The 22,645-nt window shown below is 34.3% G+C and overlaps 1 protein-coding gene across 1 annotated transcript in view; it reads right to left on the bottom strand.

Annotated features, from left to right (window-relative positions):
* Positions 1-22,645, bottom strand: part of ADGRL3 (adhesion G protein-coupled receptor L3) — a 584,624-nt gene that overhangs the window by 554,145 nt on the left and 7,834 nt on the right. The window contains exon 2 of the mRNA XM_042782480.1: positions 12,068-12,177. Within this exon, the coding sequence (XP_042638414.1) occupies positions 12,068-12,177 (110 nt within the window). The remainder of the gene's footprint in view (positions 1-12,067; positions 12,178-22,645) is intronic.

Below are 22,645 nucleotides of genomic sequence, written 5' to 3'. Positions count from 1 at the left end.
GATGCCCCATTGGAGGCAGTCACTCAGTTATGCCAAGAGATTTGAAAGACAGCTACCTGGACAACTGACTGGAAAAGATCCATATTGGTACCCATTCCAAAGAAAGGGGATCCCACAGAATGTGGAAATTATAGAACAATATCATTAATATTGCACACAAGTAAGGTCTTACTGAAGATAATTCAAAAATGGTTGCAGCAGTATATTGACAAAGAACTTCTAGAGGTGCAAACTGGATTCAGAAGGGGACGTGGACCAAGGGATATCATAGCTGTTGTCAGATGGATCTTGGCTCAAGGCAAAGAATACCAGAAAGATGTTTACTTGTGTTTTATTGACTATGCAAAGGCATTTGATTGTGTGGATCATGACAAATTATGGATAACATTGAGAAGAATGAGAAGTCCCGAACACTTGATTGTACTCATGAGGAACCTGTACCTTGACCAGGAGGCTGTCGTTTGAACAAAACAAGGGGATGCTACATGGTTTAAAATCAAGAAGGGAGTGTGTCAGGGTTGTATCCTTTCCCCATACTTACGCAATCTATATGTAAAGCAAATAATCTGAGAATCTGGACAATATGAAGAAAAACTTGGCATCAGGATTAGAGGAAGAATCATTAACAACCTGAGATACGCTGATGATACAACTTTGCTTGCTTAAAGTGAGGATGACTTGAGGCACTTACTGATGATGGTTGAAGAATACAGTCTACAGTATGGATTACGTCTCAATATAAAGAAAACAAAAATCCTCACAACTGGACTAATGAGCAGCATCACAATAAATGGAGAGAAGATTGAGGTTGTTAAAGAATTCACATTGCTTGGTTCTACAATCGATGCCAATGGAAGCAGCAGTCAGGACATTAGACGACATGTAGCATTGGGAAAGTCAACTGCAAAGGAACTGTTTCAAGTGCTGAGGAGCAAGGATGTCTCCTTGAGGACTAAGGTGCACCTGACACAAGCCATGATATTTCCAATTGCTTCGTATGCATGTGAGAGCTGGACAATGAATAAGGAAGACCAAAGAAGAATTAATGGTTTTGAGTTGTGGTGCTGGCGAAGAACGCTGAAAGTACCCTGGACTGCTAAAAGAACTAACAGATCTGTTCTGGAGGAAGTGCACCTGAAATGCTCCTTGGAAGCGAGAATGGCCAGAATTCATCTCACCTACTTTGTTCATGTTCAGAAGGGACCATTCCCTGGACAAGGATGTCATGCTTGGTAAGGTGGAGAGTTGACGAAAAAGGGGAAGGCTTCAACAAGATGAATTGACACGGTGGCTGCATGATGGACTCAAGTATAGCAGGGATCATGGAATTGGTGTGGGATCAGGCAGTGTTTCATTCTGCTGGACATGGGGTCACTATGGGTCGGAACCAACTTGATGGCACCTAACAACAACAAATTTAATGCATTTTTGCCCTTTCTCAAAGATCAGTTGACCATATGTTGATGGACCTTTTTTTGTGTTCTCTATTCTATTCCATTTGTCTATATATCTGTCATTATACCAATACCAGAGAGTTTTGACTACTGTGGCTGTATAGTAAGTTTTGAGATCTGGGAGCATGAGACTGCCTACTTTGTTCTTCTTCGATAATGCTTTGCTTATCCAAGGTATCTCCTTTCCATATAAAGTTAGTGATTGTTTTTTTTCCATATCCTTAAAGAATGCTGATGGGATCTGGATTGGGATTCCATTGAATGTATAGATTGCTTTGGGTAGAATTGACATTTCACAATGTTTAATCTTCCTATCCACAAGCATGGTACGGTCTTCCATTTATGTAGATCTATTATGGTTTCTTGATGTAGTCTTTTACAGTTTCCTTTGCACACATCTTTTGTGTCTCTGTTAAGATTTATTCCCATATATTTCTTTCTTTTTTTTTTTTTTTGGTAGTTATTATAAATGGTATTAATTTCCTCATTTCTTTTTCAGCAATCTCTTTGCTGGTGTAGAGGAATCCATCTGATTTTTGGATGTTGATGTTGATCTTGTATTGTGCCACAATGCTAAATTTCTTGATTAGTTCCAATAGATTTTTGACTGAGTTGCTTGGGTTTTCTAGGTATGTTGTTGTTGTTGTTATGTGCCATCAAGTTGGACCCGACTCATAGAGATCCCTCCTTGGGTTTTTGAGGCAATATTGCTACAGAAGTAGATTGCCCAAACTTCCTTCCAAGGAGTGGCTGGTGGGTTTGAACCGCCAGCCTTCTGATTAGCAGTCAAGTGCCTTAGGCACTACACTACCAGAGCTCAGGATCGTGTGTATCATCAGCAAATAGGGATAGTTTGACTTCTTCTTTACCAATTTGGATGTCTTTGATTTCCCTTTCTTGCCTTATTGCCCTGGCTAGGGTTTCCAATACAACATTGAATAGAAGTGGTGATAGCGGGCATCCTTGTCTGGTTCCTGTTTGCAAGGGGAATGATTTCAGTCTCTCTCCATTGAGAATAATGTGGGCTGTTAATTTTGCATATATGCCTTTTCTTATGTTGAGGTGCTGTAGCATTTTCAATGGTAGCTAATAATACTAATTTCTGGTTGGTATCTTTCCACATTACTCTCTTTCACCTTAACTATGCTGAATCCTCTCCAGCCTTGTAACAGCCAATCCTTCCCTACTTCAATAACCCTCTGGAGTTCCTCTTCTCACTATTTTGAAATTTCTTCCCCAAACTCTGCCTGACATTACCATCTTACTCTTCAGGTATCAAGTATCTTCTCTTTAGGTTACTCTTTCCTCATGCCTTATGTTGACAAGTCTGCCATTGTTGTCTATCACATCCTGCTTGTTTTCTGCCTTTATTATATCATAATATTTAATCACTGTGAGTATTGGGTCATATATTTATTATTTGTCCTATCTATGTGACTGACAAAGAGGTCTCATGGTACAGTGGTTAAAGCATTTGGCTGCTAATCAAAAGTTTGTTCAAATCTGTTCAAATCTACCAAGTGGTTTGGGGGAGAAAGATGAAGTAGTCTGCTTCTGTAAAGATTTAAAGCCTTGGAAACCCTATAGGGAGTTCCATCCAGTCTGTCCTATAGGATCACTCTGAGTTGGAATCAACTTGATGGCATGATGGCAGTGTTTTTTTTTTTTTCTTTTTTCTTTTTTGGTTTATGAGAGTAATAGCTCCAAAGGGCCAATACCTATTCCCTTGCACAGTATAGTGACTGACCCATGGTAAGCATGGATGAGCTTTTGTCGATAGAACTGGTATAAAAACCTATTTTTATCTTTATGTAATTAAAATAAATAAATATACTAACAATCCAGAGTGCTTTTTACATGTACTAGCATTGAATAGAACCAAACTCTAGTCCAAGAGTTTTAAATTTAACTATCTTCAAAAAGCAGGTGACCAGGTATAATACAGTGAACTCTACAAATACAGAAATTTAAAAGCACGGAACTGTCTAAATCAAGCAGCACCTACTCTGCTTCCACCTATTGTTGCCCAAGGAAATGTAGGTCAGGCGTTGCTCCAGATGTTATGTTCTATTTCCTGACTTATAGGTATTTGGGAGGCTGCAGAGACTCTCTGCTGGCCGACGTTAGCCCACCACCATTAACTTTCAGTCAGTCACTGAGGGAATTGTTTCTCCATGAATGCATTGTCAGCTCTCTTTTCCTTCCTGGAAACAACATACTAATATTGGATTTCATTTATATCATTTATATTCTCTATTTCAGGGACTACATTAGACCGAATATTTTGGAAACTATTCATCTGAAAAGAGAATCCTTATGAGATTGTCCTCGAGTCTTGTCATCTAGATTACTACAACATATTTTTCTGGAGGGCTGGTGTGTCACCACTTCCACATTTAATTCTGAAACTACTATCATAATGTTTTGCCAGTTAATAGGCCTCCTTTATTTTACTTAGACAAAGTTGGTTTTTGCAGATTTGCAGGTAAACATTTTTTATTAGTATATCAAATAATCACATTCAGAAATAGTTTATTGTCTTCTGTGTCCAAAACCTTGATGAATCCCAGATTTCAAAAATATCACAGAAAACAGGAAAGTTCAATATTTGTTATTGCCCATCTAAGGGTATGATCTGTCTCTTAAACATTTTGTGTTGCAGCAAACATACTCATCACTCAGTTTTATAGTTTATATTGTCTATTCTGCTAAAAATCCTTCTTCTTCTTCTTCTTGCTAGACTTTACTCATTCTTTAAGACTCAGCTCAAATATTATCTTTAGAAAACCTTTCCTGAAGAAACCTACTCCTTACCCTCTACATCCCTTGTCTATAACTTTGGGATGGGCATACTTTCACTACTGACATTAATTTTTTTATTCCTTTTCTGAACCAACAACATTATAGCTTTTGGGAATTTTGAGCCCTAATGACAGATCTCCTTGAAGGGAAAATCTGTATCTTTAGTTTTTACCTCAATTATGTGATAAGTGTTCAATAAATGTTGAGTGACATTAGATGAAACAGGGAAATCTTGAAAGTAAATGATATTACATAGTTTAGAGTATTTCCCAAGCACATATCAAGCAGCTTGGCCAAAGTAAAAGACAGTTTACGACTAAGACCTCTAACAAAGTCCACATGAGTTTCCTGTTTTTCAAACTGATGATAGCAATTTTTATGAAGACATAATACTTTAGCCATATAAGCAACATTTTAATTATTAACTAATCATTGATTAATTGACAAAAGCGTTATGGATTGAATGTTGTTGTTGTTGTTATGTGCCGTCAAGTCAGACCTGACTCACAGCGACCCCTCCGTGGGTTTCCGAGGCAGTATCACTGCGGAAGTAGACTGCCCCATCTTTCTTCCAAGGAGTGGCTGGTGGGTTTGAACCACTAGCCTTCTGGTTAGCAGTCAAGTGCCTTAGCCACTATGCTACCAGAGCTCCCAATGTTAAGTTCAGCATAAATAAATTGAGGAAGAGAATAATAAGAAAAATAAATTGAACAAGAGAAACTGGTGGGAGAGAAAAGGTGGTAAAAGGAAAGGAAATAAAAGTTTTGTTCTGTTGTTGTAACTATCTTTTCGAAAAATATATTTAGATAACTGACACTCTTCTTGTAGGGGTAGGGATATTTAAACAACAAAAAACCCTCACTGCCCTCGAGTCGAATCCCACTCATAGCGACCCCTCCTTGGGTTTCCGAGGCAGTATCACTATGGGAGTAGATTGCCCTATCTTCTTTCTGAGGAGTGGCTGGTGTGTTTGAACTACCAGCCTTCTGGTTAGCAGTCAAATGTCTAAGATGCTATGCTTTTTTTTTTTTTTTTTCTTTTAACCTCTTGTGGCTTTTCATGAGGTTTATCATAGTTTAGTACAGGCTACTAGTAGATAGCATCTATTTAACTAAAATTCTAAAGACTAAAAAAAAAAAAAAAACTTAATTTTCTCAAAATCACACCTCTTGGTCTGACTCAGTAATCATTTCTTGTTTTGGAGGCTCAATTAGAAAAGGAATAAATTCTAAACTATAAATGAAAGAAATTTGTTATTTCAACTGTAAAAAACCCAATTTAATGATTTATATGATACTCATCATTAAAGCTCCTAAAAAAATCTGAAACTGTTACATTTTAACCAAACATATAAAAACTTGACTATATTAAATAAGTCTCTTTTAATAAATCTTTTAAACAATCTGTTGTATAGCTCTTAAAACTCTTTAAATGGCAACATGAAATAAACACACTTATTAGCAGATTTGAGTATGTATATATCCTTTCTCAAGCTATATGAACTTTACATTATAACAACTATTCCACTCAGTTATTAGTAAATTACTTAAAGATCTTGAAATTATATATCAGAAAACATAATTACTGCTGAGTTCTCCTTCAAACTTTTACTTATTTCCCCAAAATTTAGTCCTTTAAGATTAATTAATTTAAGATTTATTTTGAAAGTTAAAAACTTTTTGCCCAAATGATGAATTCATGAATAAAACTTCAAATTTCTGGCTTGAAGTGTAAATATTTCTTAAGAATATCCCATGTCTAATTTCTGTCTTGGCAGTATAGAGTTCCCTTGCAAGGGAGAGAATCTGCCCATGATCTTCCATGAAGGGAATCTACCCAAATTTTCTGATAACTATAATAAAATAGCATTTCCCTTCTTCTGAAATAGTCAACATTTTAAAATAAAACTTTCCCTCAGATATTGGTTAAAGAAGCTTGATCTCACCTTTCCTTCCTACTTTGGGCTCACAGGAAATATATTTGGTATATAGACAGGTGGTTAGAATAGTATGGAAATAAGAGGGTTACAGGTAGCATTCTGGAGGAATGCAATCTCAAACTCCAATCTATTTCAAGAAACTAAAATGTATACAATCTATATTTTTATAGTAGATCCTTCTTTGACATTAATATGGTCTTATTTGTACATAAGAGTATATTATATTTATCATTCAGGTAATGGACATAATACTTTGCAAGAGTCATTGGACTAAACTACTTTTTTTCCTTCAATTATTTAATATAGATTTGCTGAGTGTTTCCTATATGTCAGAAAATGAAAAAGGTACTGAGGCACTGGGCAATCAAAATGTATTTTGGCATTTCTGTTATCATTTTTTTAATTAAAAAATACATGTTAATTTCCATGAGGGAGTTTAAAAACATGTAATTATATGATGTTGTTATTATGTGCCATCAAGTCGGACCAGACTCATAGCGAGCCCTCCTTGGCTTTCCGAGGCAGTATCACTACGGAAGTAGATTGCCCCATCTTCCTTCCGAGGAGTGTCTGGTGGGTTTGAACTGTCAGCCTTCTGGTTAGCAGTATAGTGCTATAGGCACTGCACTACCAGAGCTCCCCATTATATGATATAGGAACCAATTTATGTATATATTAAAAATGTACATTAATCTGAACAGTAGTTGTAAATTGTATTTAATTATTTATCATTAAATTTTTAGTTATTTATTTTTAATCTAGCTTAGATGCTGGGAGAATACACAGTATTTTTAACTGGCAAAAAGGACAAAACTATCAGAATATTTTAATTTAATTAATTGTAAATATAAATAACACTTCCCATGTCTTCATATAAAGATAATCACCTACACAAGTATACAGATGGCCAATGTGCATAATGAAAACATCTCTAAGTGCTATAAAGAGCTAAGATTGGTTTAATAAACACTCTTTCCCAATAGTTCCCCAAATTATGAACTTTACTTTCTTCATTTCCTAAGAAATACCATCACAAGACAAGATTATTAGACTAAGTAATAGGTGCTTTGTATTACTGAGAGAAGGAAACAAAACACTAAAGAGAATATCTGATTTCTGAAGGAAGACCACCAGTTTTTTAGTGTAATGTGCATGAAATTGTATGCCTTGGAAAAAAAGACAATTTGTCAGCAGGTGACACAGTAAAGACTCTTTGCACAGAAGTATTCCAAGTAGGCAGCTAGTAGCTACTGTTTTTTGCCCTAACATAAGTCATTCCTGACTAAATTAGGGAAACTGGGTTTGAAGATGCCACAACTTTCATCACAAATCAAGTCAGAGGGGATTAGCGTGGAGTAAGGAAAAGATTGAAGAATGGAAGATGAAAATCAGGCATTGGTCAATGGTGAGGCTTAATATCTTGAATATTTAGATCATGTCCTGGGAAGAAAATATTCACTAAGAAGGAAAATTAAACTTTAAAAGAAAATGCAAAGTCACAGTGAAACTAAGATGTGACAGAAAATAGAGAAAAGTATTGATCCACTTGTCCTATATTTGATCAGAAATAGGGTGCCCATGAACTCAAAGGACAATATTTAGACTAGGAATAAGAAGAGAAAACTTGGAATGAGTAAATATAATGTTAATGACTGAAAAATTAAGTATAAGATACTCAAAATTAAGTGGGCCTCACTCAAATGTTTATACTTCAAATAGTTTATTTTTCTTCTCTCTCATCAATAATCTCTTTTAAAATGTCAAATGAGTTGTTTGACTCATGGTAATGTTTCCCTAAAATTGTCATTGTTCAATTGTGTACCTATTTTCTAACGCCAAAAATCATGTACAAAGGAGCCCAGGTGGTACAGTGGTTAAACACTCTGCTGTTAACAAAAAGGTCTGTGGTTCGAACCTACCAATTGCTCTGTGGGAGAAAATGTGGCAGTCTGCTTTTGTAGAGATTATAACCTTGGAAATCCTATAGGGCAGCTCTGCTCTGTTCTATAGGGTGGCTGTGAGTTGGAATTAACTTGATGACAATAGGTTTGTTTTGTTTTGCTTTAATCCTGTATAACAATTATTATAAACTTCCTTTAGGTATTTTTAAATTATTCTTCTATCATGTAATACAATGAACTTTATTAAATACTGGCCTATATTTCTCCTAAACCAAAAAAAAAAAAAACAACTCACTACTATCGAGTCAGATCCGACTCATAGCAACCCCTCCTTGGGTTTTGGAAGTGGTATCACTACGGGAGTGGATTGCCCAATCTCCTTCCGAGGAGTGGCTGGTGAGTGAGAACTGCCAGCCTTCTGGTTAGCAGTCAAATGCCTGAGACACTATGCTACCAGATAATCCCTACTAGTATACTTTATTATGATTGATATCTTTTGTACAAAATTTCGTTTTTCTCTATTTTTCCATGAAAAGTATCAATTTAAAAATCAATACTGCTATGGAAACATGCGTGCAAGCACAAACACATAGTATAATAAAGAAAGTGTGAATAATAGTATTTCTTCCACATATCAGCATTAAGAAAAGGCTTATAGCTACTACATGTTGTTGTTGTTATGTGCCATTGAGTCAGCCCCGACTCATAGCGAACCCTCCTTGGGTTTCTGAGGCAGTATCACTACAGAAGTAGATTGCCCAACCTTCCTTCTGAGGAGTGGCTGGTGGGTTTGAACCACCAGCCTCCTGGTTAGCTGTCAAGTGCCTTAGGCCCTATGCTACCAGAGCTCCTTATAGCTACTACATATGTTACTAAATTAAACAAAGTCTGTGATCTTAAATATACAAAGTAATGGATATTACTGAACTATATAACAAAATGAACCTAATAATATGTTTGTTTGTTTATTAAGTTGTTCACTAAGAAAATGTTCAAATATTAATACTGACTAAGGCACCTGCTGCTAATCAGAAGGCTGGTGGTTCAAACCCCCAGCCACTCCTTGGAAAGAAGACTGGGCAGGGGTCACTATGAGTCAGGACTGACTTGACAGCAGTTGAGTTTTCTTTTCTTGGGTTTGCTAAAGCTGATGCTTTGCATTCTACTAATGCAATGAAGGTCTTTTATGAAGCATCACAAAGATATCTCTAAATATAAGAATTTTCTCTTAGATTACAGGTGATTAAAAAACTTCATTAATATCTACTTAGATAAAAATCTCTTCCTAAATTGTAGGTAGAATTTTTATGAAATAAATTAGTTTATAGCATCATGAAATTATTTGGAGAAAAGAAAAGTAATTCAGTTGATTTAAGAAAAGAACATAAAGTCCTTAAAATAAGTAGCTAATGGACTAAAACAAGGGTTTGGGCCCTTGAATAACTTGCTTTCACCACGTGCCATTATTGTACTAATGAAAATGATAAGAGATAAACAGTAAATAACACTGATCAACTTACAAAAATACAAGAAGAAAAATCTACATGGAGAATTACAGTGGAATACTTAATAACAGGTATTAAAGACAGAGATACCTGACTCCAGTCTTTGCTTTATTTTCTCCAAGCATTCTATATTCTACATGGGACCTTTACTTAACACATTAAGCTTCAGTTTCCTCTTCAATAAAATGAAGGGTCTTGTATGAATTAAATAATATGATATATGTAAATATTTAAACCCATGTAGTACATGCCAAGCAATAGGTTTCATAAATGATAATTATTTTAAATAAATATTTTCACCACTGGAAAATTCCACATATTTTTTGCTTGAGAAGACAAAGAGATCTTAATGTTGATCTAAGTAAGGTCTTACTTTTAACTCAAGGAAGGCCTATAAGAAAATTCAGTATTTCCCTAAGCTAAGGAACTCAGGTGTTTTTCAATCTCTGGTCCTGTTTCTACTAAACCAATGTACATTTCAAATTGAGTCATGATAGCTTATATTTTCTTCTAATTTGTTTTTAATATTGATTATGTTAAATTTACTAAATGAATTCCCATTTATGTATTACACTTTCTAACTGAAACCTAATGAAGAGAATTTCACCAAACATGATCATGCTATACCCCCCAAAAATGAAACAGTGTATAAATTGTCAAGTAGGTACACATGAGTTTATAATTCTCATTTAATTAAACAATCAAATAAAGATTTTAATATACTATGGATGTACTTCTAAGATTAGTGGGAACCTGTACATATCGCATATTCAGCATCCAAATTGCCAATCTCTTAAAAATTTTGTAAGAGATGAAATATGCTAACCATAATCCTTTAATGCAAAAATATACGAGCAAGTTTTTATTTATATTGAAGTTTTTTAAACAAAGGACATTTCAGAATGCATGTGGCGGATAATTTTGAGTAGCTATACTCAAAGAAATTCTTAAGAAATGTAGACAATTGAAGAGACAGCTGTGAATGTGTCTATTTTTCAAATTTTTGACAATTTGACATTTTCACCTCAACATCATGCTTAAGAAATATGAAAAAATATATATCTATATATAAATATACTAAAATTATCTTTAAAATTAGGTACATCTTATTGTATATGTTCATAAAATTCCTTTGGGAACAGCTATTCTACATATTTCATAAAGATCTTATTATGCAATCCAGGTAAATTTTAGACTTCAAATTTTATTTCTTTAAAATATCATTAGTGAATAATGAATGGTCAATAGGAGCTTTATATTTTCAAAGAAAGGTACCTAGAAATAGCAATGTAAGAAGCAAAACCTCAATTGAGATTTCAAAAAAAACCTGTACACATAAGGTTTTCAAAACAAAATATGAGCTTATGAAACTTCAGTAAACTCCTTTCTAATCACAATATAAATAAAGCAAAAATAAAATTTTCTATTAATTGTTTTCATTATTTTTCAATTTCAATATATCTCTTCCTGGCCAAATTGCACTCTGTTCCTTAAGTATGTATGCACACCTAGAGCCCAAACATAATGTCCTCTTCTTAAGTATACATGAATGAGGCAAATTAAGAACTTTCCCTTGCACAGTAAACTTGCTGATCCCTACTTTGCTGCTTCTGAAATGTCAATGGAAGCTGGAACCTGGGATTTACTTTAATCCCAGGTGTTTTCTACCTCTGGCTTGAACTGAATATTTAATATGAAAATACAGGATTTTCTGAGTGATAGTCACTGAGAAATTAATTAATAACTAACTAATTAGATCAAAAATATCTTTATTCAAGAATTTTATCATTCCTTTGGGTAGAAAAGTCAGAAAATGTTGGATTTTAGTTTGTTTTATTTTTCTTTGCTCCTGAAGAAAACATACATAAAATATGTAAAAATATGTTGGCATACAACCACATAAAGGATGCACAGAAACTTCCCAATGCTGTAAAAGATGCATTCTGTAGAGAGCTGTAGTTATGCAAGTCTTGCACTTTCACTCAGCTGTCTCTGGATGAATGTATTTCTCATCCTCAAAATGTTGACAGCAAAGAAAACTTGGGTATAATTACTTGTATCAAATTCAAAATCTACAAATTTCTATGCCCTCAAATATACAAGTATAATACTTTCTTTCACTTCTTATTTGCTAGATTTAAAGAGATGCAGTATTGGCATACCACACCATCAGTTTCTAAAATGTATATTCTATTTATTACATTAAATAAAGAGAATTTTAGAATAAGTATGGATACACACAAATGTATAGTCAAAACTAAATGAGGCAACACCATACAGGCAACGACTAACTTTTACAGTGAATGAAAGAGGGTTTTTCATCATCAAATTAAAACAAAGCATTTTTTTTTTTCATTTAAATTATGTGGTTATACTTTGTCTTCACAGAGAATATTTTGTCAATACATGCAAACCAAAACTTAATATATTTTCTTTTTTATAAGAAAAGTTCAGTAAAATACATACTGTAAGGGACACATTCATACTGCACTTCAAGGTATTTATAAGTTCCCGGACATGGATCTGGAAAAACGTCAGGACCTGCCACCACTGCACACTGGGTTCTATTATTACATCTGAAGTCAAAAGAAAAGAAAAGAAGAAATAATAAGTCTATACAAAGTCAAATCATTATCAATATTAAGACTAATTTTATTCTAGCTCCTGTTATACAGATTTAAATAGAGTTGTGGTTGATGTAAGGATTTAGATTTATTAAGGATTATCTGTAGTGAACTTTTAAAAATAGAGAAAAATATAAATGCATTCAGTTTTGTCATATTAACTAATTTAATATTATATTGAACATATCATTGTTTTGTGTTAGAAATTAAGTATTAGTTAAGTAACAAGAACTGAAGTACAGTATATTGCCAATATGAATAAAAATAAAGATTTTTAAAAAATTCACTGTCATTGAGTCTATTCTCACTCATAATGACTCTACGACAGAGTAGAACTGCCCCATAGGATTTTATTAGATAGAAACAGCTCATTACCATTACAAAAATAAATTTAAGAAAATATAATCACAGATTCTTATTAGATAACTGTAAAACAAATGCAGTAATTTTCATGACAGACAGCTTTAAAAGCAGTGTCAAGTGTTGTTGAAATGTTACTATTTAGCTAAGCCTAAAAATATGACTACAATTTTTAATATTAAATGATTAAAATATATAAAAATAAATTTTATGTAAAATAATATAGTAATATTACTAACCCTGTAAGAAGAACCATTTTTAAGGATCTACTTTTATGCTTCTAAGTTCAAAGAAAGAAAGATATTAATAACACAGTAATAAAATAATTGTAAGATATTGATAAGATACATAATAACATGATTCAGGATAGATGACTGATCACAAATGCAATACCTTAACAATATGAAATAATAACTTTAAACATCCAAACAGAACTATTAAATACCACTATTTAAGTAGAAATAGTAACTTAGGAATCATTTATGAAAGTTGAACTAAGGACAGTAGCCTTTTGTAATCATGAGAAAAATACAAACAAAAAGGACAAAGAAGCACAGAATGGCCATATTATTGTGAATTTTACTCAGAAACTTTCTAGAGTAAATAAAGTATCTATAGATTTTCCCATAGATAAATAATGCTTTTTTTCCCATCCATAAATTGGTAGTGTGAAATATGAGATATTTTAGTTATCAAGTTCTTTTCTTCTCATTTTTTTATGTTTGACATGTAAACCTCTGGGCTAAAGTTTTTCTTCCTCTTTTGCAGAGATACTTCATTCCCTGATATGGACTATCCTTCTGAATCTTTACTTGGATCCTGGCAGGGTAAGAAGCATCTAATACAGAACTCAATTTGATTTTGTGTGAAAATGCACTGTGTTTACCAGAGGCCACAGTTTCTCAGGCTTAATGAAGATTTTATTTAGTCTCTAAATTAAAATTGACTAATTAATGAATGCCTTAAGCTAAATAATATATTTTGTATTATCAGTGAAAGATTAGGAAAAGGCAGTATTTCCTACTCATCAGACAATTTAGGGTAACAATTAATCCTCAGGGTTGACATGTTCTGAAGTTCTCTCATGGAGACTTAATGGCTGAGGATGATTGTCAGACAGATTTCTATTATAACAATAATCTAAATATGATTGTTTTCACACCTGTACTGCAAATCTGGTTGCTTGATGTTTTAGTGTAGGTAAACTTTTTTAAAAATAGCAATTATACCTACTAACAAGAAAATACATCTGAAAATGTTTGAGTTAAAAGATGTGTGTTTTCATGAAGAAATGCTTCCAATCACAAGCCATCAGAGAGATTCAAATTCAAACAACAATGAGATATCATTGTATCCCAGCATTAATAGCAAAGTTCAAGAAAATAGAAAATAACAAATGCTGGTGAAGGTATGGAGAGACTGGGACCCTAATACCCTGCTTGAGGGACTGTAAAATGTTACAACCACTATAGAAAGTGATATGACACTTCATTGAGAAGTAAAATATTGCTAATGATAACTCAAAAGTTGTTTTGATCTGTTTCAAAGAAACCCCTGTACATTTATGGTATTTTCTACTTTCAGGGAGATCCAATGGCAATGATATCATTTGTTACACATCCTCTTATGAATCTTAGCTTCCAATTCTGGCAGTTCCCTGTTGACATGCTGCATATAATAATTTTTGAATTATCATTAGTAATATTTTACTTCTCGGTGTTATTAATGATATTGTTTGATACATCCCACCTTCCATTGGGTCACTTTTCTTTGGAATGGGCACATATACGAATCTCTTCCAGTACGTTGGTCAGGTAACTGTCTTCCAAATACCTTAGCACAGACTAGGGAGTGCTTCCAGTATTGCATCCATATGTTTAAACTTCTCAGTTCATATTCTGTCAATTCCTGGAGGCTTGTTTTATGCCAATACTTTCAGTGCAGTTTCAACCCTCTACTTTATCAAGCATGATATCCTTTTCCAAGCATGATTTGGTCCCTTATGACAACATGACCAAAGTACAAGAGATGAGATGTGGCCATTCCTTCAGTCCCATCAGTTCTACTACTTTCTGAAATTATTCAACATTAACCAATTCTTTTTCGTAAAGTTAATCTGTGTATTCCTTCTGTCTTCATTGATGCTTCCTGTGTCACTCAAATTTTGCCCATACTGTCACTGACATTGTTTGTTAGATGCCATCAAGTTGGTTCCAACTCTAGTGACCCTATGTACAACAGACGAAAACATTGCCCAGTCTTGCACCATCCTCACAATCACTGCTTTATGCTTGAGCTCATCACTGCAACCACCATGTCAACCCATCTTATGGAGGCTCTTCCCCTTTTTCACCAACCAAAGTACAAGAGATGAGGTGTTGCCATTCTCGCTTCTAAGGATTATTACAGCTGTACTTCCTTTAAGATGGATTTGTTTGTAGTTTTAATAGTCCATGATACCTTCAATACATTTTGCCAACACTACAATTCAATGGTACCAACTTTTCTACAGTCTTCCTTACAGTCAGTCTCACATGCATATGAGGTTATTGAAAATACCATGGCTTGGGTCAGGTGTACCTTAATCTTCAAAGTGACATCTTTACTCTTAAACAGTTTAAAGAAGTCTTTTGCAGCAGATATGCTCAACTCAATAAATCATTGGATTTCTTGATTGCTGCATCCATGGGTGTTGATTGTGGATCCAAATAAAACAAAATACTTGATAACTTCAATGTTTCCTCCATTTATCATTACGCCTCTTATTGGTCCAGTTGTGGGGATTTTTTGTGTGTTTTTGCCCTAGAATCCTTCAACATTGCAAATCAAGCATTGATTCCTCCCACCCCTTCCTCATTTCCTTCAGATTGAGAAATGACAAGGATTTTCTTTTTTGGGTTTCTAACTCAAGTTGTTTGCTTATTTCAATATAATACTTTACTTTATCTTCTTGAACTATCCTTTGAAATCTTCTGGTCAGCTCCTTTACTTCATCATATCTTCCATTTGCTTTAGCTATTCCATATTGAAGACAAATATCAGAAGGTCTTCAACATATATTTTTATTTTTTCTTTCTTTATAAAAAACTTTTGCTTTATTCAAGTATTATTCCCTTGAAGTAATCCCACAACTCAGCTGGTCTTCGGTCATTAGTATTCAATGGGTCAAGTTTATTCTTGAGATGGTTTCTAAATTCAGGTGGGATATACTCAAGGTCAAACTTTAGCTCCCATCAACTTGTTTAATTTTCAATTTTAACTTACATTTGCATATGAGCAACTGATGCTCTGTTCCACCGTCAGCCCCTAGCTTCATTCTCATTGATGATACTGAGTTTCTGCATCATCTCTTTCACATATACAGTTGACTGTATCCCCACATATTCCATCTGGTAAGGTCCACGTGTCTAGCCACCATTTTTCTCATTGAAAATAGATATTTGCAATAAATAATTAATTGGTCTTGCAAAATTATATCATGAATTCTCCAGCAAAGTTTCTATCACCAAGGCATATTTTTCAGCTGCTGAGCCATCTTCATTTCCAACTTTAAAATTTCAATCACCAATAATTATCAATGCATCTTGAATGCATGCGTGACCAATTTCAGACTGCCACAATTGGTAAAAAAAAAAAAGTCAATTTCTTAATTTTTGGCGTTACTGATGGTGCATAAATTTGAATAAGCATATTATCAGATCTTCCTTATAGTCGTACGAATATCATCCTATCAGTGACAACATTGTACATCCAGATGGATCATGAAATATTCTTTTTGACAATAAGTGTGATAGTATTTCTCTTCAATGTGTCATTCCCAGCATAGTAGACCACATGCTTGTCTGATTCAAAATCATACAATGTTCTGCTGCTACTCATAATTATTTCACAAGACAATAATTTTATGAATAGATTGCTATTACCTTCTTTCTAGTCTATCTTGGTCTGGAAGCTACATTGAAATCAGTCCAATATGAGTGACTTCACTGGTATTTGAAATACAGGAGGTATAGCTTCTAGTATCACAGAAACATGTGAGCTACCACAGTAGTACAAACGGACAGATAAGGATGTCTATTATCACAAAAATGGGGGAAAAAATGTTAGTAAGGACACATAGAAACTAACTCCTAATCCAATGGTGGTGGGATTATGAAATGGTGCAGCTGCTCTGGAAGAGTTCACAGAATCTCATAAAGTGAAGTTTAGAACTTTCTTATGATGAAGCAATTCCACTCTTAGGTATGTATGAAAGAATGGAAGGCTGAACACAAACTGATACTTGTACACTTATGTTCATTATGTTGTTGTTGTTATGAGCCATCGAGTTGGACCTGACTCATAGTGACCCCTCCTTGGGTTTCCGAGGCAGTATCACTACAGAAGTAGATTTCCCCATCTTCCTTCTGAGGAGTGGCAGGTGGGTTTGAACTGCCAGCCTTCTGCTTAGCAGTCTGGAATAACTCAAGTATCTATCAACAGATTAATGGAAAAATAAAATGTGCTACATAGAGAGAATGGATTATTTTTTCAGCCATAAAATTAAAAATTGTTCTGTTATAAGCCACTATGTATGAACCTTGGAAATATTATGCTGAGTGAAATAAGTCAGTCACAAATTAACCAATATTGTGGGAATCCATTTATGTGAAATGTTCAAAACAATGAAACGATTGGATATGGATTGCAATGATGGTTGCACAGTGTTTTGAATGTGATTAATGTCACTGATTTGTACACATACAAATGGTTTAAAGTTTTGTTACATATCTTTCACCACTATAAAAATTAAACATATTAAAAAGAGAAGATATTGAACAAAAAATATTTATAAGTGTATTCAAATTGTGAAAATAAATTCATTCTGAAATACTATAGCTGAAAAACGTAAAACAACAATCAAAATGTACCCATCTGCTTTAAATTAATTATATTATTGCATACTTTTAACATAAATATTACTCCAAAATGATTTCAGTATCCCTTATACCTAACACTAAGCATATAAAAAGGAAAGAGAAAAAGAATGAGAGAGAGAGAGAGAAAAGAAAGAAATGAAGGAGGAAAGGAAGGAAGAAAGAAATGGGCAGCTACAATAATAGGATCAAATGCATTTTAATCCACTAATATTCACAGGGAAAAAAAAATGAAAACATTATAAACTTACAGTAGTATTGGGGAGCTCTGGTAGCATAGTGGCTAAGACACTTGCCTGCTAACCAGACGGCTGGCGGTTCAAACCCACCAGCTACTCCTCGGAAGGAAGGTTGGGCAATCCTACTTCCGTAGTGATACTGCCTCAGAAACCCAAGGAGGGGTTGCTATGAGTCGGGGCCGACTCGACGGCACATAACAACAACAACATAACAAGTATTGGGGATTACTTACAGAGATAAATTGTCAGTGTTTTATCATCAGAGAATTTATGCAAAAAAAAAAAAAAAAAATCTCCACACCAACATTGGACATATTTGAAATAAAATATAAGTTGTCATTGTTATGTGCCGTTGAGTCAGACCAGACTCATAGCGACCTCTTCTTGGATTTCCGAGGAGGTAATAGCAGATAATTAGAATTCTCAGTGAAACTGCTTGGAGTTTCAATTTTCACATACATAATATTGGGCCAGTTATTTCACTATGTCATAGAGTTCATGTAGTCATTATAAAAATGTATTAGTTGTTGTTAGGTGCCATCGAGTCATCTCCAACTCATAGAGATCATATGCACAGCAAAATGAAACACACCCTAGTCCTGCACCAGCTTAGTGATCCTTGCTATATTTGAGCCCATCACTGTGTCCACTGTGAGAACCCATCTCATTGAGGCCCTTCTCCTCTTCCGTCGACCCTCCACTTTACCAAGCATGACATCCTTCTCCAGGGAATGGTCCCTTCTGATAACATGACCAAAGTAGGTGAGACGAAGTCTGGCCATTCTCTCTTCCCAAAAGCATTCTGTCTGCACTTCCTCCAGGACAGATTTGTTAGTTTTTTTAGCAGTCCATGGTACTTTCAGCATTCGTCACCAGCACCACAACTCAAAAGCATCAATTCTTCTTTGGTCTTCCTTATTCATTATCCATATCTCACATGCATATGAGGTGACTGAAAATACCATGGCTTGTGTCAGGCACACCTTAGTCCTCAGAGAGATATATTTGCTCTTCACCACTTGAAAGAGATCCTTTGCAGCTGACTTGCCCAGTGCTATACGTCATCTGATGTCCTGAATGCTGCTTCCATTGGCATGGATTGTAGTAGAACCAAGCAATATGAAGTCTTTGACAACTTCAAACTTTTCTCCATTTATTGTGATGCTTCTTACAGGTCCACTTGTGCAGATTTTTGTTTCCTTTATACTGAGGCGTAATCCATACTTCATACTGTAGTCTTCAATCTTCATCAGTAAGTGCTTCAAGTCATCCTCTGTTTCAGCAAAGTTGTGTCATCAGTGTATCGCAGGTTGTTAATGATTCTTCCTCCAATCCTGAAAGCACATTCTTCTTCATATAGATTATTTGCTCAGCATATAGATTGAATAAGAAAGGTGAAAGGATACAACCTTGACACACTCCCTTAATGATTTTAAACTATGCAGTGGCCTCTTGTTCTGTTCAAATGACAGCCTTCTGATCTATATACAGGTTCCTCATGAGTACGATTAAGTGTTCTGGAATTCCCATTTTTCTCAGTGTTGCCCATAACTGGTTATGATCCACACAATCAAATGTTTTTGCATAATCAATAAAACACAAGTAAACATCTTTCTGGTATTCTTTGCTTTCAGCCAAGATCCATCTGACACCAGCAATGAAATCCCTCATTCCACATCCTTTTCTGAACCCATCTTGCATTTCTGGAAGTTCTCTGTCAATATACTGCTGCAACCATTTTTGAATTATCTTCAGTTAGATTTTAATTGCATGTGACATTAATGATCTTGTTCAATAATATCCACTTCTGTAGGATCACCTTTCTTTGGAATGGGTACAAATATGGATCTCTTCCAGGCATTTGGACAGGTAGCTGTCTTCCAAATCTCTTGGCCTAGCCGAGTGAGTGTCTCCAGCAGTGCATATTTTGTTGAAACATCTCAGTGAGTATTCTGTCAATTCCTGGAGCCTTGTTCTTCGCCAATTGCTTCAGTGAAGCTTCGTCTTCTTCCTTTAATACCACTGGGTTTTGATCATATGTCACCTCCTGAAATGGATGAAGGTTGACCAGTTGTTTTTGGTACAGTGATTCTGTGTATTCCTTCCATCTTCTTTTGATGCTTCCTGCATCATTCAATATTTTGCCTATAGAATCTTTCAATATTTCAACTGGCTTAATTTTTTTCCTCAGTTCTTTCAGCTTGAGAAATGTGGAGTGTGTTCTTCCCTTTTGGTTTTCCAACTCCTTGTCTGCACATTTCATTGTAATAATTTGCTTTGTCTTCTCAATCTGCTCTTTGAAATCTGTTTAGCTCTTTTATCTTGTCATCTCTTTCCTCTGCTCTAGCTACTCTCCTTTCAAGGTCAACTTTTAGAGTCTCTTCTGAAATCCATTTTGGTCTTCTTTTCTTGTCTTTTTAATGACCTCTTGCTTTCTTCATGGATGTTGTTCTTGATGTCTTCACTCAATTTTTCTGGTCTTTGGTCATTAGTGTTCAGTGCATCAAATCTATTCTTTAAATAGTCTCTAAATTCAGGAGAGATATATTCAAGGTCATATTTTGGTGCTCACGGACTTGTTTTAATTGTCTTCAACTTCACGTTGAACTTGCATATGAACAGTTGATGGTCTGTTCCACAATCAGCTCCTGGCCTTGTTTTGGCAAAATATTTTGAACTTTTACATCATCTATTGCCACAGATGTATTAGAAAAAAGGTATCAGAAGAATTGTAAAGTATCTAGATATGCATAAGATATAGTTGTTTTTTTTTTTTTTGCCACCATCATTATCATAATTAATGGTAGACATAGGTTCCAGGGTGTGTTATTAATACTTAATTTTAGATAGACTGAGTCCATTTGATTAAAACTTATAACACAGATGCACTGACATAAACAAAAAAAAAAAAAACACATAAATTCTTAGAATGGGAGTAGGAAAAGGAGAAAATCACAGTTTAACATGGATCCAGTACAAAACCTATAAGCAGTTTGAAGGAGTTCTGGTGGCAAGCCACTCCATGGAAGGAAGACTGGGCAATCAATTTGTATAAGATTTACCAGCTCGGAAACCCAAAGCAGGTTGCTATGAGTCAGAATTGACTTGATGGCAGTGAGTTTGGATTTTTGCTATAGGTGGCTTAATTCATATTACTCCCCTGGGGTATTTATGATAAGTCAAAAAGGTTTATAGTAACAAGGCCCTAAATCTGTATAACATTTTTAAACATACAAAGTATATTAACATACATCCTATTTGTTACTTTTTTTTTAGGTGAATATTATTGCCCCCCCAACTTCACAGAGGAGGCTACAGGTGTAGAGAAAGGAAATGATTTTTCAGACTTTCAGGAATCAGTTGATATTCACTGGCTTCAAAAACTGTGAACTGAAATCATGATATTGCTGCCTTTTGAGAATTATTCATATATTTCATGGTCATGAAAGGTACTGACTTAATTCATTCAGATTGTTTCACCAGAGTTTTATGAAAAATCTGAGCAGTCCAGGATTTTTCAGTCATGTGATGAATCAGGCATTCTGAAGAGGTTTTGATATTTTTAGCCAATGGTACATAACCAGGCCCTCCCAATCCAAATTGTCATGCTGCAATCTAAAAGATCAATGTCTGAGCATACATGCAGGAGTAATAGGATGAATGAATATTTATTTATATGCAGACATCCCCCTTAAAAAAAAAAAAAAGAGCATGTGATTTCAATGAACCCACATATAAACCTCCAACTTCAGTATAATTGACATTCATTGATTAAATTTATTTAATAAATATTATTTACTATGTTATATTTTGTTATTTATTGAAATTACTTATAAATCAATATTGTTTAAATCTATGTTGTATGATGACTTCCAATAAAAATATATGCAGTCACAAAGTTGTTAATGGGTACAGAATTATATACTACCAACTCATTCATTCCATTATGTTTATAGCAGTGTAGGACCAAAATTGAAAGCATTCCTCTCTTTACAATGACTTACAGCAAAACCCATATTGTTGTTACATTCCCATAAACTATTTATAAAGTTTTTATATATAAAGTGAACCAATCATTCTTCTGTTAAATTCAATATATTGATGTTTGTTTGCTTCTTTTTATTCCCATTATTCAGATAAAAATTAGGAATCTGTTATCTCATGGGTGTGTGCAACATATGTGTAGATGAAACATACATAAATGGGCCCCAAAGATAATTACATTTTTAAAAAAACTTTCATAAGATAGACATATAAGGACGGTGTTGGGTTCTATATCACCAGTGACTTAATATGTTATCATTAAAATAACTTCAATGAAAACTTACTGGTCTTCATGTGCTGGAAGGTAATTCACAGAGGATCTCCATTGATAAATACTTCCATTATATATTTTGATTACTGTGGTCTAAAGTCAGTATATACAAACCAGTCATTCCTGTGAATATTACACATTTTTTTTAAGAATACCTCAGCCATAATAATGAATAAAATTTCATTGAAAATTACAGCATATTTTTTAAAAGGTACATTTTGAGTGTCTTTTATTGGCAAAATTGTCATATGTATTTACATTATAATTTATCAAACATAATTTTTACAAAACCTTATGTGAAGAAGAAATACAAATTTAATTAGTCTACTTGGGAAGTTCACAGTATCTAACATGCGATTGAATCATATAAGATTCAAACATTCAAGTATTTGAATCATATAAGAAGAAAGAATTATTTTCTCATAGGAAAAAGTGTTTTTAATATATCTGGCTATTAAGATATTATCATCATGTTGTTATTGTTAAGTGCCGTCGAGTCATTTCCGACTCATAGCGACCCCATGCACAGCAGAAAGAAACACTGCCTGACCCCGCGCCAGCCCCACAATCCCTGCTATACTTGAGCCCAT

This window comes from Orycteropus afer, unplaced genomic scaffold (assembly GCF_000298275.1).
Source record: "Orycteropus afer afer isolate SDZICR_OR568_19922 unplaced genomic scaffold, OryAfe1.0 scaffold00335, whole genome shotgun sequence".
Lineage (NCBI taxonomy): Eukaryota > Metazoa > Chordata > Mammalia > Tubulidentata > Orycteropodidae > Orycteropus > Orycteropus afer.
The sequence above is the reverse complement of the archived record's forward strand: the minus strand, read 5'-3'. Positions and strand labels throughout refer to the sequence as shown.